We start from the raw sequence: 17908 nt of genomic DNA, 5'->3' as shown, positions 1-17908 counted from the left end.
CCGTCCAACCCCACCACATCCGTGTTGGATATTTGTTTTGCTTGTGCTGGATGTCAGGTTTGGTAGGATTAATTAACAAATTTGCTGCTGTTTTTTTTCCTCGTTATTTAAGCAGTTTCTTTAACGACGACGTCCCGTGTGACTATAATGTGTTACTACACTGCAGTAGAGTAAACGAGTATTTTTATCCAGCTTATCCTAGACAGAAAGCTAAGGCTAGGCTAACAAAGCAGACAAAATATCGATAGCCTGCATGTCCACTGGTTTACCGTCTTTAGCTGTGGTGGACCGCAATTGTTTTTTGGGTTTTTTTTTTTTGCAGCCAGTGCTGGATAAGCATATTTGTGAGTAAAATAAATCTGCAGGATGGGTTAACTTGGCTCTGAATTCTGCACGGAAAGCTCCTGCTTGGTGTAATTGTGACATCTCTTAATAAAGCTTAGTTAAAGTCAAACATACGGTTTGCATTGTAATCTCCAAAACAAACAAAAAAAATACACAAATCATTAGATATTTCCTGAAATCGATGTGCGTGGAGGTTTGATGTGTTGGACCGTCGCTGTGAGCGGAGCCTCCCACAGAGAGTCATGTTATGATGGTGCTGCGCAGGTTACTGAGGAAGCGCTGGGTGCTGGGAGTCGTCTTCGGACTGTCTCTCATCTACTTCCTCACCAGCACACTCAAACAGGTACAGCACACTCACACCGCAAAGACATCTTTACTCTCTAAACCAAGCAAAAAAACACTTTTAAGAGATTATGTTTTAAAATATCATGAAATTTGGCACCTGAACAAGTCGTGGTGGACCTTCTAGGTCAGGGGGGGGGGGGGCATCTTTTGGTCACAGCATGGGGGCCACATTCGTTTAATTGTCACTGCCAGAGGGGCCAAATTGTAGAATACAAAAAACGATTACAGTCGATTATGTCTCAAATTTATCTTAACATATACTCAGTTGGCGAATATTATTCTGGACATATTTCTGATTTTCGTGATTTCATGGCAGGTTTTGTCATGTTTTCTAAATGTTTCCAATTAATTGGTATGTAAAAAAAATGACCTGAGGGCCACGTTTAAGGGTTGATGCAGTTGCCCACCCCTGTTCTAGGTGCATAAAATCCAGTTGACCCATTTTTGCACTTAAGTAACCCTGTCCATTAGTTTGCAATATTGCCCTCAATGGCTCAATATATAAAATGATTAAAGACAGGTTAATATAAATTGTAAAAACCCTTGTTATTGAAAAATCTCCAGTTAAGGGAGAAATATTCAACAGGCTGAAATAGTGTTGGCATTTAGTGGATAAATAATCTATATCACTTGTTGGAGCCTGATCTTAGTGCTGCAGATAAAGATTTTTGTTACTGAATAGCTATGGGAAGCGTTAGGTGATGTTCTCTACATTTATAAATGGCACTGTGTAATCAACGTTATTTAAACCCTTTTACACCCAGTCACAAAAATCCCAAATTGATACCGATGCTTGCCAAGTATATTGAAGGGACTTATAAGATTAGGATTTTGGTCCCGTAAAAGCCACAGCTCCCATTAATCCTAAATTAGACAGTTAAAATGCTTAAAAAATGTGAAGCCTAAAACACTACTTAGACAAATTCTTGTACAGTTGAGACAACATTTAACATGCAAGAGCTTATACTTCATTAAAGGCTGAGATAAAAGATTAGTTGTATTGTCAATTGAGCTGGGTTATTTTTTGTTTTATAATGGAAAAGTTCTTTGATCTAGAAATGGAAAGAAATTGTAAAGAAAAACGTTAAAACCTAACCCTTTCCCAAAGGCCAAGATTGCTTTCTTAAATGTGTTGTAGAAAAATGTTTTTCTATCACCCAAAAAATATTCAGACAACCATCATTGAAATGTAAAGCAACCAAATACATTTCACACTAAATGTAATCAATGGAATCAGCTATTTTCACCTTTTTTAACTCTAAATTACTCAAAACACTATATCACTGTTTTAATCTATATCAATGATTAAAACTGATGCCAATCAATTTAACTGAGGACAAATACTGTTTTGTTGCAGCTCTAATATTTTGTATGCAATGAAAAGGGTTGTGAGGCGAATTGTATAACTTCTGGAAACACTTCTGTTTCAACAATAGAGTTTCAGTTTTGTAAGTTTCAGAATTATAATGTGTACCAAAAAAAAAAATCACTTTTTTAAGGCCATACATATCGCTTGATTTAAGAGTAAAGTATGTCTGCATTATATCGTCTGAATGAAGTCATAATTGGTTTTAATTCATGACCTTCCATGTGATTCTGCAGGAGGAGCGGACCATACGGGACCGCACACTCTTGGAGGCCAAAGATTCAGACCACCGCATCCCCTGGAAAGTCCGTTTTAACCTGGGCAACAGCAGCCGGCAGATGACTCAGTGCAGAAACTCCATTCAGGGCAAGACGCTGCTCACAGACGAACTGGGTAAGAGACGAAGCGATTACTCAGAGCTGTACAGTGATGATGACAGGTTAGCTCTGAGTTGCCTTTTAATCAACGCTGCACAAGCTTATCTGTGCTAATGTTTTACAGGTTATGTCTGTGACAGAAAAGACTTGCTGATTAACGGCTGCTGTAACGTCAACGCTCCCAGCACCAGACAGTACATCTGTAAGAGCTGCCTAGCCAACGGCTGCTGTAGCATCTATGAGTACTGCGTGTCTTGCTGCCTCCAGCCCGATAAGGTAATGTGTCACATCAAGGATGTTCTGGGGCTTGGTTTATTGCTTTCAGTAGAAACAGCTTGACCGGGAATATCAAGGTCATTATTGTAAATTAAAACTAAAGAGAAAACTAAATAAGCAAGAATATCACATTTATAATATTTAAATGAACACGGGTAACGCATGCTGTTTTTATAATAGCATAATAAAAAATTATATCCTGATTATTTTTTTGGCATGTTTGTTGAAAACCAATACATCTTTTTCACAGAACACTGTCATTTTCATTCTGTTGAAGAAATCCCCCCTTTTTTTAGATGATCTAGATGGATTATTATCTGTTTAAATGTTGATTGCGGGGGAGAAAGAGAGATCACTGCTGGTGGGGCTACGCTGTGCGAAATGCAACACACTGCGCTCTCTGTTCATGAGCTTGTCTCAACAGAAACACTGTGTAATATATATATTTGTATCATTGTATGAAGTTTGTTTTTTCTGGCCCTTTTGGCTCTTGCCCTGACAAGTATCCCATTTAAAAAAAACAACAACAAAAAAAACAACTAAACTAAAGGTATGCATTTTCACAAAATGATAAAACAGCATTAAAATCTAATTAAAACTAAACTGAATTTAAAAACAAAAAGGCCAAACCAAATAAAAACTGATGCAAAATCACAACCTACTGTAACCTTATTATGCTGCACCTGTCAAGGTCATGGCATACATTTTGAAAACTGACCTTTTAATGCAGTAGGTCAGAGACTACAGGTCTCATAGTTGAACAGTGGTTTTGCATTTCATGTAAAAGTGATCGAAGAGGACAAGAAAAAAGTTCAAAAGATTGAAATCTATACTTGTGTGTTGAGCAATCTCTGAGCCTCTTATCTGTGTTCTTCTCCTCAGCAACTTTTACTTGAGCGCTTCCTGAATCGTGCAGCCGAAGGCTTCCAGAATCTCTTCACTGCTGTGGAGGATCATTTTGAGCTGTGCCTGGCCAAATGTAGGACATCTTCACAAGTATGTATGAGATTCAAAAAAGAAAAAAAAAGTCTAACCGTCACCTCTGATGGACCACAATCACAACTTTCCCAACAGATAATTCTCAAACGTAACCATAACTAATGTCATTTCTAAACTTTATCTTGGTTGATGAAAATGCTTTTCTCACAGATTCACAACCTCACATCCTGCCCTTTGTTCACCATTGAACTTGACTCAGCAGTGAAAGCCAGATAGATGATATGCGCTTATTGGCTAATAAACTGTAAAGTGGCCCTTCTGTTAATGATTATTATTATTTGAGTTTTATTCTCTTAGACTGACTCTCTAGACCTGAAAAGAGACATTAACACTAATTCTGCATTGTCTCGACCTTTGCTCAAAACTCAAAAATTGGTCATACAAATGAGAGATTTTACCTTAGTGTGAGTTGTTTTCTAGGCTGAAGGATTATTTCAATTTATAACATTGCTGCTTCTTGTTTAACTCGATTACAATCAAGTCCACGAGTGTTTTGGTTTTCTACTTGATAAACTTTTTATAGGTTAATTTCAATGTAGCAGCAATTTTCTTTTATATATATATATATATATATATATATATATATATATACACTATAAATTGTTAACCTGGTTATCTTCCACTTTCATGCAGAGCGTTCAACACGAGAACACGTACAGAAATCCTCAAGCAAAGTACTGCTACGGAGAGAGTCCTCCAGAGCTCCTTCCTGTGTGAGTGTCGGCCTTCATTCTCTGAATAAGGAAGAACAGGAACAACAGTGGGACAATAAAGCATCCCTCTTTGGACACAAATGGTGCTTGGAGAAGAGATTCTCAAAAAAAAACGGTTATTTTGGACATGTTTGCATTATAGTGGCAAAGATATTTAGATAACCAGGATCAAACTCAAACTGGACAAATGCTGTACCTGATTTGATTATTTTACACTTCATAAGTGCATTGACGCGTCATACATTCATCCCTGATGATCATCAGGTCTACATAGCTGGCAGCTCAACCCCAAGAACTTACTTCAAACCAGTCCAAGTCATGGCTTCATCCACAGTAAAGGAAGGAAACAGCTATTGTATGTTTAATGTGACATTTTTAAAAGCCGCTAAGAATGTGTCATTACTTCTTTGTCTTAGTGCATGTCTGTGAAACTATTTAATACAAAATAAACGTGACTGTGAAATGATATTGATTGATTACATATGTTATGAATGTTGATTCATGTTTGTATTTTCTATCAAATTTGTTGTCTTATTGGTGTAATGGGAAATTCAATTCTGCTGTATGTGTTGGGTATTTAAAGGGTCTGGAAGCCTAACAATTGTTAAAGGCAGGGTTGGTAATTTTCAAAAACTAGCATGATTTTGAAAGTAGCATTCCCTCAGTGCTGTGTCTACACCCAACCCCTCCCCTCCACGCCCCCTCACTTCCATGCACGAGCGTCATTGCTCCAGAAGCTGACCTCAGCTCATCTCTTGCATTGTGTAGAAACTACGACGTCTCATTCAGCGTTAAGTAAACACTAAACTTTATCAAAACAAAAAAAGTGACTTTTTCACTACTCAGGGCCAATGAAAAACTCACAGTATAAACTCTGTCAGCGCGAAGGGTAGTACAAGCAGGGAGACAGGAGGCCTGATTGGTTCATCAGATTGGTACCTGTGGCAGACAGTTTTTACATCCTTACAACTGCTACAGCTGATGGATTTTCTTTGTTTCCTTGTTCAACATGAGTTATTAATTTCTGTCAGGACCTAAAGACAATTTCAACCAAAATCTTAAAAAGTCTATCCTGAGAAAATACCAACCTTGCCTTTAAGGGATGACAAATAACTTGATTTAATGGTTGTTGAAAAGTTACAGCTTTGATGTGCTACAGAAGAAGATAACGCCGCATGATCAAGCCAAACCATACAGAAGAGGAAATTAATATATTTTTTTACAATATAAAAATACAATCAAACGGTACGAAAAGCTGTGTTTTGTTTAAAACAAGGAAAGACATTTGAGTGAAGATTTTCCCCGTCTCACAACTCCTGTCATAGATGTGTAGCAAATGAAGACAATTTCAGGAAAACATCTGTGATCTCAAAAGTTTGTGAAATTTCAGACATTTTTGCGGATTTTCTTTAACATTGTGCCTCATTTAAAACTTTCCGATCCATTGCACAAAACTTGAATTGTATTTAATTGATCACATAATTTGAGAAGGACAAGGCTCTCATTAATCTTTTTCACAGTGTTGTTCTCCTGTATGTCTTTGATGGGAGTTTGACACATATCTGCCTCCGTGCACTGTCCATCTGTCCACAAATTGACTGTGGAGTACAGTGATTGGAGTCCAGTCCTGGTGGTGGCTCTCTGAATGTGATTTTTATCAGCTTCTTTTACTACCTCAGGCGATGGAGCCTGCTCACAAGGGATGGATGGCCAGAGTAAACAATTAATCATTGTGAAGGCTGAGCAAACAAACTATCGTAATTAAGAAATGTATTAGAGCCCCTTTTCATTGCCGCTTTGGCAGGTTGATTAATTACTGTCACATGGGAACCATATCAGCTGGTGGAAAGTAGCACATTTAATGAACATAGTAATATTTTTATGCAGTCTAGAGGGTTGGTTTGATGTTTTTTTTTTGTCTCAAAGCCTTGCAAAATCTGCTTGAAATAGTAAAAATGTGTACTCAAGTGTGGAATCTCATTAAGTATCTCATAAAACTGAAGAAATGTGAATAACTGTTAAGAAACCTAGCTCAAATAACAGTTTTGACGTTAACACAGTAGATGAAGACCGCATATTTTGAAGCCCTAAGCGGTATCTTAAGACCTTGGAGTCAAAATCAGGGGAGACAGTAGAAGCTTTCTCATCCTTGTTTCACTTGGTCACTAATGGTGTTTTTCAAATGGCTTAGCTTTCCATTTCATATTACCCATTAACATACACGTTACATACACTAGTTGCTGTTGACAATAACCTGAGAAACTTGCACTGATGTGAACAGTCGACAACAGTGAAAATATCAAAGCTAAGCACGCAAATATCAAGAATACTCATAGAAACTTAAATTACATTATTTCCAATTGGTTTTGAAGCTCATTTCTAATAACTTCAGCTGCTTATTATAACGTATGTAGGGCTCTTAATTATATAGTTTTAAAGCTGAAGTGGTTTTGGATTTCCAGTGGCTTTAGCATCGATATGAAGCTAGCTTGTTAGCCTGCCTAACTTAATAGCCAGACTGGACTCGGTTTAACATTTTAAAAAGGCCATCTATAATATTATTTATTGAATCAATCAAAAACTGGATAGTTTTACTAGCTGTTTTTTTAACTAATGGGATATGACTTGTGAGTTAATACACTTTGGGAGAATATTTCATTAAGCTTGAATTTGTAAGTTTTTGTACGGCATTAGGTTACTGTCTCCATACTTTATGCTAATCTATGCTTAAAGCTAAGCAGCTGCTAGCTGTAGCCATACATGTAAAGACATCAGAGTGGGACATAGGCTATTGGCAGCAGGATCATAGTTTCTTATACCAACCAATCAGAAATGTTGTTGTGCTTATCATCTGAAATTGAACAAGCAAACCAAATGTATTCTTGTATTTTATTTTAAAAAGGTAAACATTTTCATAGCTCCATTTCCTCAGTATGATGCATGTCAACAAATAATACATCTTATAAAAAATATGTTCTTTTAAAACAGCTGCCATAATTCGTAACAAATTTTGCAATCCAAACTGAGATCAAGGGGAAACTACAAGAGGTATCCACTCCCCTCCAAGTAGTCCTGACGGGTTCCCTCAGCAACTTTACGTCTCATCTTGTACTTTCCTTTGATTGTTGCTCTGGTATGTAGATGTTTAATCTTCTTTTTCTCGTTGACTGTTGAAATGTGCACCTCAATCTTATCCTCAAGCCAGTCCAGATAGTCCTTGGCAGTCTTCAGCAGAGTGTGACTCCACTGCTTCCTCGCATACACATGCTTGGGCATTACGGGCAGGGGTGGAACCGGGAAGCACTCTCCTCCGAGGGTTTGGTTCATACACACTGCAAGCATGTTGACCCTGGAGATGGTTTCTCTGAGCTTCTTGTGAAGTGGACTATCTTCAGGATTCAGGTTGCTCTTTTGGTCCTCCAGGACTTTCTCCATCCCTTGAGCAATGAATATGAGGCTGCACTGAACCTTTGGACCATGGAGAAAAGAGTTTATATTGACCTGTAGCTCAGGGAAGCCCGGAGACCAAGTGCCGAGGTGCTTCCCATTGGCTTCGTCCTGAGAGAGAGAGAGAGAGAATACAAACTGAGTGAAATATAAAATCTGAAATGCCTGTAAATTCAATAAAAAAAAACAAGTTTGAAATGAAAATGTCACAATAGCTTGAATTGAAAAGCTTGTTTCATTGAATATTTATTTGTGCATTGATTTGAAATAGTAGGAGCTCTGTTCTCAGCTTTGTTCTAATTAGACTTACATCTTAAATAAAATATAGACACAAATAGTTATTTTCTAAATTTCTTATATTAATTGTATTACAACTTAGCCTTTAACAATACAATAAATTAACTCATAGTTCACAGTTTGTCAGTAATTAAAAAACAGACATTTGCACCAGTGTTTCCAGGAACATGAGGAATACCTTGTGTCACTTATTGTGGGCTGAATGATACATTTTTCTTTACAGCTATACAATTATTTACATTTAAAATGTTTATAACATCTCAGTCAAAGCTGTTAAAGAGATGTATTTCTATAGAAAACATCTATTCCAGTCCATATCTTATTTTCTGTCTGTAACATAAAGTGGATTCAGTTTTATGACAAATTCCCAAAACTGCAACATAATTATACAGACTATTTTATTGAATCAGTTTGAGGCTTTACTAGTGTTATTTACTAAATATCCTATTTAACACTGACATGAGCCATTCTTCATAATACTACTTGTACTTTTGAGACTTAAATATGTCATCAAGTATTACTAAACACACATTTTAAAGCAGAAGTAATACTGTAAACTTCTGTAATACAATTGTGATATTGTCACTTTTATGTAGGTAAAAAGTATTTATAACCCTTCTTACTATTCTTCTTTAGCCTGCAAATCGATTGAGAAACGTCACACAGAACGAGCTTTAAAAAATACTTAATACATGCTTATCATTGTGCAAACTTGAGGTAAAAATGTCAGGGTCCTGAATGTGTTGTACTGATTCAGGCTGTGACAAATGAATCACTTTGAAACAGCCTGTCGAACAGCACAGTTAAACATTACTTACAAAACGTTTCAAGCTCTCTTCCATTACAGCCTTGGTAAGGGCAGTCATTGCTTTCGGCATGCATGGAACTCCTGCAGGAAGTTCCTTTTGTGCATGTCCTGCATCCAAGCCGTGCATCAAAACCAACAACCAGGCGAACACAACTTTCAGAAAACCTGCAAATCAAATTGCAAAAAACATATGAAGTTCAAAGTTGGACAGAGTTTCCTCTCTGATATTCTTGAATGACCAAAAAAAAGAAGAAAAGTAAGCTACATAGCATACTTTACCTGTTCTATAGATCATTCTGACTCCTCTCAAGTTTTCAAATGAGATGAGCAGTGACTCCGTTAGTAATGTAACACAATAACACAAGAGCATTATTACATTTGCTCAACTCTCATCAGAGGCGTGTGAAAGCAAAGAAGATAAACTCGCCTTATCTCCAACTTCAGCAATAAGTTTTGATGAAGAAAAAATGAAGTGCAAATCTGATCAAGATAAGGGTTCATTTGACAAGTCATCACCTTGTGCTGTGCTCTCTGTCACTTCCAGCTGAGAAAATGCTGCAAATGCTAAAGATAAGAGCGACAAAGTAGACTTTTTATTAAACACCGCTGTCCTGAAGGTTTACAAGAACAAAAACAGTGATCGTTCTGCAAAAGAATGACATTTAGGTGAAAATATAATGTAAATATCGAACGCTAGGGGTTATTTAGCATTCACAATGTACATAAACTGTGACTTAAATGAATAAATAAACTTTCATTATTTCTATTGACTCACTGCCAAAAAAAAAACCCCACTGTACTCTTGACATCTTTTCATTTTAAACTCTTAATCTGAACAATTTGAATGTACGTCAGCTGTTCATCACATCATTTTGACCACACATACCTACGTTATACGCTGAGTCATTCCTCTCAGATCCCTCTCACACATTTACTTTCTCTGCGTAAATGTGACACTAACCACAACTCAACAATATCCTTTGATGTCAGCCCAGTTCAGTGTGTGACCTTTCAACTAATTTCATGTCCCTATAAGAGTGGTTGAGAATGTGTTTTCTGTTCATATTGTCTGGATACGATTGATATTAAATGGTCTGATCATTGACATAAAAGTTATATAAAGTTACATAATTTATTAATCCCTGAGGGAAAGCCAGGTTTACACTCTGTTATGGAGAGACATGCTTCTCACACACATAGGCCCGAAATAAACACATGGACAAACAGGACCTGTGGACATGCATTAGTGGAGAGATGTCAGAGTGGGGCTGCTACACACTGCTATGCAGGGGGCGCACCAGAGCTGTTAGAGACTTGGTGCCTTGCTCAAGGGCACTTCAGCAGTGCTGGGGACGTGACCTGGCACCTCTCCAGCTATACCAGACCAACTTTCATATTTTTTGGACCGGCGACCCTCCGGTTCCCTACAGACTGAGCTGCATGCCACCCCAAAAGAATAATCATAATCAAGTCCAGTCCAGTCATTATTTGTAAAGTACATTTCATTCACAGGGCTACACAATGTGATTTATATAAAATAAAAACATTTAATCCCAGTAGTGGTAAGTGTAATTGCAGAAATTCAACAGGTTTATTGACAATTTTTCAAAAAGTCATTATAGACAAGGCAAGATTATTTATAGAGCACCATTCATACTTAGAGCAGTCCAAAGTGCTTTACACAGTTAAAATGCAAAGAAAGAAAGAAATAGGACATCAACGATTTAAATACCAGACACCTGACAACAGTCTTACCTTCCCGATAGACACACATTTACCTAATTGGTCTTGCCTAATTTAAATGGATTCTGTAAAAACAACCCACCCCAAAAAAAAGTCATCACGATGATTTGGGCTCACAGTTTGCTCTGTCTGTGCTGGATACAGTATGAAGCTGCCCCGGAAACCCCCCGCAGGGCTGCTGTGATGGCGAAACCAATTCATAGTCTCTATAATAACTTATTTTTTTCAAGGTTTCAATACATTTTATTTGAAAAAATGTAAGGTCAATTAAAAAATATATATAGGAGTCACACAATTCAAGTTATTCAAGTTATTATGGTAATCCTCAGAGTACTGTTTTTCTCCTGGAGTTGTATACTAATGAAATTATTGTTGTATTTAAAAATATTTTTTGTACTTGTGATGTCTATGCATAGGTCATTTGGCCCTTTAAATATGAAGGTTTTGCATAGCTTACATTGTATGTTGATGTTGGTTTTGGTGACCTTGGGGGTTGTGTGTATATATATATATGTGTGAAGGTGTGTCCATTTCACTTGTTCATGTTGGATGAAGTGTGAGGGCCTGAAAAGTTACAGGTGGTCATTTTTCTATTAAATTAAATCTAATTGGAGCAGCTCCTGGTGTGCGGACTATTTTTTCTACTTTTGGATGTTTTTCTGTTCAGCACCTAGTCCTTTAGTTTTCGGATGTGCATGCTGTTTGATGTGCTGTATAGCATTGAATAACTTCAGTCAGTCTTCAGCAGTCAGGAGTCAGTATAAAACGTACATTTATTACACAATAAAAAGGAATGCAACAAGCAAAAATGATCACCAGAATGCAAAATAAAACACACATTGAAAACAGCATTCCTTTTACATACTTTGATGTATTTACACTTGTACTTTTACTGTTCCCTGCCAAGTCTATTAAAGTGAATATTCTGTTATTAAATTAAACTTAACATTGTCCATATAAAGTGCTGTGTTCAGTCATAATAATATAAATACAAAAAAAATATGAAATATTAAATAGTATTATCAATACTTAACCTCAAGAAAAGTGTAGGTATTAAATAAATATATCATATATATATATATAACAGTCTTTTTCACAAAGATTTAATACACAATACACAACATTTTATGTTTAAAAAATCCATACTTCGTGGTTTATAAATGTATATAAAAATGGTAAATGTGTATTTTACTATTGTGCAAAAGTAGCCTATTCATTCCAATGTGCAGAGTAGCTGCACTAGCTATACAGATGGCTTCCTATGCTCTGCTTTTCCACCACGTTTAGCATCTTAAGCTTTGCAGAGTACACCAGAGAGGAAGGGGAAACCAGGTGACATCATCAGGGTTATTCAAAAATCCCAGCTGATTACTCGTAACATACTTCCTTTCCCATGTCAAGTACCTGAGCCACCTGTGAAAGCCAGTACTTTACTCTGTCTATAACATGCCAGCCATACTTTTTCTTTTCATAGTCTTGATCATGGTCAAACGTCAAAGCCGTTGGTTTTGCCGGCAAAGGAGTGTCTGGGTGCAGCGTTGTGAGACTATGCTGTAATCTTTTCGAAAGGTCAGTGAGTCTGTCCTTGAAACGTGGCAGGAGCTTATTAATAGGTTTTTCATTTCTAAAAAGGTCCTGCACATATTCATCTACCTTCAAAAAGTGCAAAGAAAAAAGTTCGCTCTTGATGTAGATGTCCTGAAGCTTCTCATAGAACTTCATACCGGATAATGTGGAATCAATGACAGCGTCTGGAGTTGAATCACTAAAGGGCTCAGGATATTCCATCTAGAAGAAAGAATATGTTTTAAATACATTTTCCACAATTATACATTGAAGTAAAGGCAAAGATTTTTAGCTCATACAACTTCACGAAGATCACACTCGTTTGTTTTTGAGAAGAAAAAAGATAAAGTTTTTTTATTTTAACGCAGCAATTCATCTCTGGATTAAAATCCATTCTTAAACCCTCCGGTAGGTAGAGATAAAGGGAAGTAAGGACAGGTGTAATGTGGTCTTTTTACTTGCTATGAGTTTAAAGCCTGACAGCAGCATTTTTGAACGTGATGCTTGCTAATTCCTGAGTAGAGTGCATTGAAATAATCGAGTCTGGAAGAGATGAATGCACAGATCACTTTTTTTAAGTCAGGAGGAAGAAGGAATGAAATTATTTTGGTATACTGTCTCAGTTGAGCAAAGCAGCATAACTTTGGTCACCTGGGTATCAAAAGGTAGGTCTGAATCAAGAATGACCCCTTGGTTGCAGGTCTATCTACAAACATTACTGTAATACAATTGGATAGATATTACCAATATAGCTAGTACTGGGGCCTGAGGGAGTAATAACAAGCACCTTGGATTTTGAGTAGTTGATAATAGTGCAGTTTATGTAGAGCAGTAACCAGGGGTGTGACAAAATCAGAAACCAATCAAGAAAGATAAGGTTTATGGGGCGCTGGTGGCGCAATGGTTAGTGCGTGCGTCCCATATATTGAGGCTATAGTCCTCAACGCGGGCGTCCCAGGTTCAAATCCAATCTGTGGCTCCTTTCCCGCATGTCAATCCCCACTCTCTCTCTCCCTGATTTCCATCTCTGTCCACTGTCCTATCTCTCCAATAAAGGCACAAACAGCTCAAAAATCAAAATCAAAAGGAAAGAAAGATAAGGTTTATGACTTCAGCATTTGGTGAAGCTTTAACTTTTCTTTCATAGAAATGAGGTGAAATATTTTTGGATTAAGAGGAATTTACACATTTTTCTGATTTAGCAGGAATTGAATGTACTGCCATTTTAGTACACGAGCAACTGCTCTGGAGTCTCATTTATAACCATTGCCTACGCACAAAACGGGGTCTGAAACTGGCGCACGCCTTTTCCCACGCAAAGTTTGTGATCTATAAAAACAAACCTGACGGTAAAATGTGCGCACCGGTAAGCAAACTCTGACCCAGGCGTACGTTCATTTTGGAGGCAGGGGAAATTGGCGACACAGACGGCGAAGTGGTGAATTGAAGCCTGCAGATACATATTGATGTCCACATTTTATTTCACTAAATATCAAACTTTACTGACAGATCCACGTCATCATGATCATTCAAACCGATGGTTTTATTTAGGCTATAATCGCGCATGTAGTGAGCCGTTTCCGATAAGTAACTTTCATTATGACAATATATAAACAAATAAAAACAAAAAATAAAAGTCCGTCACATGCATATTTCATCAGCGCCGTCTCGCCTTCATCATCCCAGACGGACCTCAGAGGACCGGACTTGTACACTAATGTAATCACTGATTACAGTTAAACATTAGACTAACAAAGACCATAGAGCCACCAGTTTTCATTAATATCTTTCAATATCGTGCATTTATCATCAAGTGTGGTTTTTAGTTTTAATAAAGATACCTGCGTCAAGACGCACAGAGCGCACAGAGACAGAGCGCACCTCCTCCAGACTCAGCACATCTTCATCAGCTGCACGTATTTATTCTGTAAATAATTCTAGTGTGGACATTAAGTCGGGGCATCTCTGAAACGATCATTAGGTCTATATATCCTCATAATCAGTCACAGTGCAGACGGAGATGCCCACGAAAATATGTGGCCAACAATCAAACGTTTTTGTTCGTTGATCAAACCTTTGATTAATAATATTAAACAGTGAGGGAGACTGCTGACTGACGTGACCTCTCTGCCACTATATGAAGAAGTCAGTGTGGGTCCCGTAAACATGTAAACATTGCAGAAATACTCGTGCGTAATAATGAACGGTGGATGTTTTGGCACATAGGACAGGGTGAATGCAGCAGCGACGTGGTGTCATTCTCGGATTTTTCTTCAGCTTGTGATCCTCCTGCTGCAGCAAACTACCGATATGTCCATTTTAACCTTCACTTCATTCACAAACTCCTCTGTTTCTGGGTCAGAAAGTTTCGTTTCTTTGTCTAAACTTTCGGGTTTCGCCGCGATCCAGCGCTGGAAACCTTTGCTCCGCCCCCTCGTTTGTATGCATTTTCATTCAGGAGCTGCTTTGCATTGACCGTTTATGGTTGGTAGAGGGCGGAACATGGGACTAAGTTACGTGCGCACATTTCCAGGTGGATCGTGATTTATAAAGGGAACATTGCGTGCAGGCGTGCGTATGAACGGTTTTATAAATCTGAATCATTTTGTGCGCACGCCATTTCCGGGGTTTTGGCGCACGCACATTGTCAAACATTTCATTGCCGGAATTACTAAAGCCCCTCAAGTCACATTCAAAATCTATGGAAGCCATCACGAAACGCAATTCACATAAAGACAACCTCTGAATTAACTCTGATTTTAGACTTCAGATCTTACTGTACACTGAAATCTGTGCAAGGAACCTAAGATCATAAATAAGGTTTTGATCAAGAAACTTACTGATCAAAGACCAGTGGATACATTTGAAAGTTTTGCACCAGCTACAGAAAGTCCATCTAAAATGTGTGCATGGTTACAGTAACAATCCGAAAGGCAAAAATACCAAACTTGGAAAACCTGCATGACAAAATCACTGTACTGTACTTACAGTACATAGCTTACCAGTAGATTTGTTGCTTCCAATTCCAATAGTTCTGCAAAAGACTTCAAGTTGTCCAGGTCTTCATAACATCTTGAGTTAAGTGGAGCTGGAAACACTGGCCTCCAGTGGACCTCCAGCAGTATCAAGGCCAGAACTAAGAAACGGTCATGAGGATACAGGTGACTCAATGTGTAACAGAGCATAAAAAGAATTCTGTGTTTTTAAGGGTGATTTAGCTTTTTCAATTATTTTTGTTAAGGAGAGACATTAGCTCGTTTTTAAGGTGAACAAGTAGATAAACTGAAGAGCCTTAAGAGCCTATGCCTCATAGTTGGTTCTTTAACACAAATAAATTCCAACCATCCCACTACACATGAAATCATCGTGAATACTTCTTTGAACACGGCTACAGTACAATAAACTATATATTTTACACACTGTAATATGATTAACCCAAGCACTGGATTAATCCACAGCCTTGTTACAAGATGTAACCATGTTTTAATTTGAACATTTTTAACGTATAAGATTAAATATTTTAAATATACTTACTATAGTGACTTAAGAGTCCATTGAGTTTTGAATCCATAGTCAAAGTTGTCAGTAATTCACCTTATCCTCTGTTGTTGTTTATAATACATCCACGTTAAAACAGCAAGGTGTTATATTACAAGACTTTTCATCACTTCTCTGGCCTATATATACAGCATTAAACCCACCCACACTTACACACACTACATGGAATGACAATTTCCATGATGACATGACAGAGGTGTGACTTGAATAGTTTTATGTGCTCCTAAGATATGATCTTGCAAACAGGCTTGTCACTTCAAATGACAAAATATCAGCAGATCAAATGAGACACCATTTTTAGGTATTTGAGTGTGAACCGAGAAACTCCCCCGTCGGAGTAATAACCCAGACTAAATTGATTCCACAAAAAAAAGGTTATAGGACGAATTGAATAGATCATGATGAAGTTAATGGAATACGTAAGAAACCAAACTGCACAAATGGGCTTCTATGATTCAAATCATGCTTTATATTTTGGTATATGTGACTTTTCTATAATCATGGCTGTTTTGTTGTCAAAATGGCATTCTATTATTCCTAAGCACTTGTAAGAGAAGTTCAAATTTAACTAGCTGAAAAGAGGAAATCAAATATAGGTTTAAAAATACTTATATTATCCTGGGACAAGGTGTCAGAATAAAACATTGCTTTATTTTTTTTAGTGGAAATAAGTAACCTGGTTATGAAACACTGAAAGTAAAATGTATGCCCCTGGAAGGCCTAGAAAAGCAAGCAAGACCATCAGCAACAGACTGATTAGTTATAGTTACACTTGTAACAACTGCTGCAGAGTTAAAGGACACTTCAGAAACAGACTGTTGACATTTTTTTCCAATAATAACTAATAAAAGCTGTACAGGACAAGATAAGCAAAGAGAAAATGGTTCCCTTTTAGTCATTCTACATTCTGTTTTCTCATCTTTCCAACCAGAGTTGCGATCATTTGCATTCTACTGTTGAAGGTTTAATGTATGTAGTTGGGCCCAATTAGTACCCACGACACCTAGAGTTTCAGATGACAGACACGATAAGTCGTTCTTCAGTTTCTCCTTGACACTTGTTTTCCATATATTCCACTCAGAGTATTTAATCATTCATCTTATGTGTATCAATCATACTGTGGTCTTTCATTCACAGCTCCCTACAGTTTGTATCACCATACTTTTTCTATTTTTAAATGTCTTACCTGAATTAAACAACCAACAGGACTTAAAATGTATGCAGCAAGGTTTCAAAGCTCTGGTCCGACAGGGGCTTTTGCATGGTCTCCTCTGCATGTGTTGGTTCCCTCCAGGTACTCGCACTTCCTCCCATAGACCAAAGACATACTCGATAGATTAATTGTGCACTCTTAATTGCCTATAGGTGACTTGTTTTTTATTTTTTTAAATTTTGTGCCAGCACTGTGATTGATTGGCGTCCTGTCCAGAATGTACTCCACCTCTCGCTCAATGACAGCTGGGATCAGCTCCGGTGTAAGTCATTTTAATTTACACTTGGTTTGCTGGTGTTATGCTCTGGATCCTGTTTTATTTGCCTTGTTAACAAAACAAAAAATCATGAGTTTAGAAGTACAATCTATCTCTAAATAAATGACGTTTAGGTTACATTTTATTAGAGCTAGAGTATCAAAACACTGTGTTATATAATAGGTTTTAGCTTTTTACTACCTCGTCAAGTAACCTTTATACTTGTTTTTACCATTTAAAAAGCTACTCTGAGCACCATGGTACAATCAAGAGTTATTAGGAGTTTCTTTAATGCAAGGCTTGATAGACCTTACCTCAGTCTCAAAACCACAAGGATTACACCTTTGAGATGGTGTTGCAAGATTTCCCTTAAAAACTGGGACGATGTGAGCATCACAAGAAGTTCCCTATACGTCACCCCTTTTATCATTATAAACTCCTCACTCACTTCCATTCCTGTAAAAGCAAAAATAACTCTTTATTTTAACTTCATCTGACTCAGAAGTTGAGAATGCACTTTCTGTCATAAAGACTGAGTCAAAAATTGTTTGTACATCCCTCAAGATTTCAACTGGATAGTTCCAAGCAGTCAACAACAA

The 17908-nt window shown here is 37.4% G+C and overlaps 2 protein-coding genes and 1 long non-coding RNA gene across 3 annotated transcripts; 1 reads left to right on the top strand and 2 right to left on the bottom strand.

Annotated features, from left to right (window-relative positions):
- Positions 1–23: 23 nt before the first annotated feature.
- On the top strand, positions 24–4889 carry spring1 (SREBF pathway regulator in golgi 1). The gene is made up of 5 exons (XM_020636613.3): positions 24–688; positions 2293–2449; positions 2558–2709; positions 3592–3705; positions 4342–4889. The coding sequence occupies exons 1-5, from the start codon at positions 593–595 to the stop codon at positions 4423–4425; spliced, it is 603 nt and encodes a 200-aa protein (XP_020492269.1). The 5' UTR covers positions 24–592; the 3' UTR covers positions 4426–4889.
- A 2407-nt stretch (positions 4890–7296) lies between these two features.
- On the bottom strand, positions 7297–9383 carry LOC109986063 (uncharacterized). Its single transcript, XM_020636597.3, has 3 exons — positions 9253–9383; positions 8984–9138; positions 7297–7979 (listed from the first exon to the last, which is right to left on the bottom strand). Exons 1-3 carry the CDS (start codon positions 9341–9343, stop codon positions 7461–7463), a joined length of 765 nt encoding a protein of 254 aa, XP_020492253.2. The 5' UTR covers positions 9344–9383; the 3' UTR covers positions 7297–7460.
- A 2092-nt stretch (positions 9384–11475) lies between these two features.
- LOC136181285 (uncharacterized) lies at positions 11476–15919 on the bottom strand. The gene is made up of 3 exons (XR_010667642.1): positions 15817–15919; positions 15285–15418; positions 11476–12504 (listed from the first exon to the last, which is right to left on the bottom strand). It is a non-coding gene; the product is annotated as an uncharacterized lncRNA (long non-coding RNA).
- Positions 15920–17908: the final 1989 nt, after the last annotated feature.

This window comes from Labrus bergylta, chromosome 2, assembly GCF_963930695.1.
Source record: "Labrus bergylta chromosome 2, fLabBer1.1, whole genome shotgun sequence".
In the NCBI taxonomy this organism is placed as follows: Eukaryota; Metazoa; Chordata; class Actinopteri; order Labriformes; family Labridae; genus Labrus; species Labrus bergylta.
This window is presented reverse-complemented; position numbering and strand designations above follow the sequence as displayed.

What these genes read in the sequence shown, in the direction of transcription:
- spring1 (XM_020636613.3), top strand. Translation starts at nt 593, where the DNA reads ATGATGGTGCTGCGCAGGTTACTGAGGAAGCGCTGGGTGCTGGGAGTC. An exon ending in TCACCAGCACACTCAAACAG is followed by an intron (nt 689 to 2,292) that starts GTACAGCACACT and finishes GTGATTCTGCAG; the next exon opens with GAGGAGCGGACCATACGGGA. An exon ending in GCTGCTCACAGACGAACTGG is followed by an intron (nt 2,450 to 2,557) that starts GTAAGAGACGAA and finishes AATGTTTTACAG; the next exon opens with GTTATGTCTGTGACAGAAAA.
- LOC109986063 (XM_020636597.3), bottom strand. Translation starts at nt 9,343, where the DNA reads ATGCTCTTGTGTTATTGTGTTACATTACTAACGGAGTCACTGCTCATC. An exon ending in CAGAATGATCTATAGAACAG is followed by an intron (nt 9,139 to 9,252) that starts GTAAAGTATGCT and finishes TTTGATTTGCAG; the next exon opens with GTTTTCTGAAAGTTGTGTTC. An exon ending in AAGAGAGCTTGAAACGTTTT is followed by an intron (nt 7,980 to 8,983) that starts GTAAGTAATGTT and finishes TCTCTCTCTCAG; the next exon opens with GACGAAGCCAATGGGAAGCA.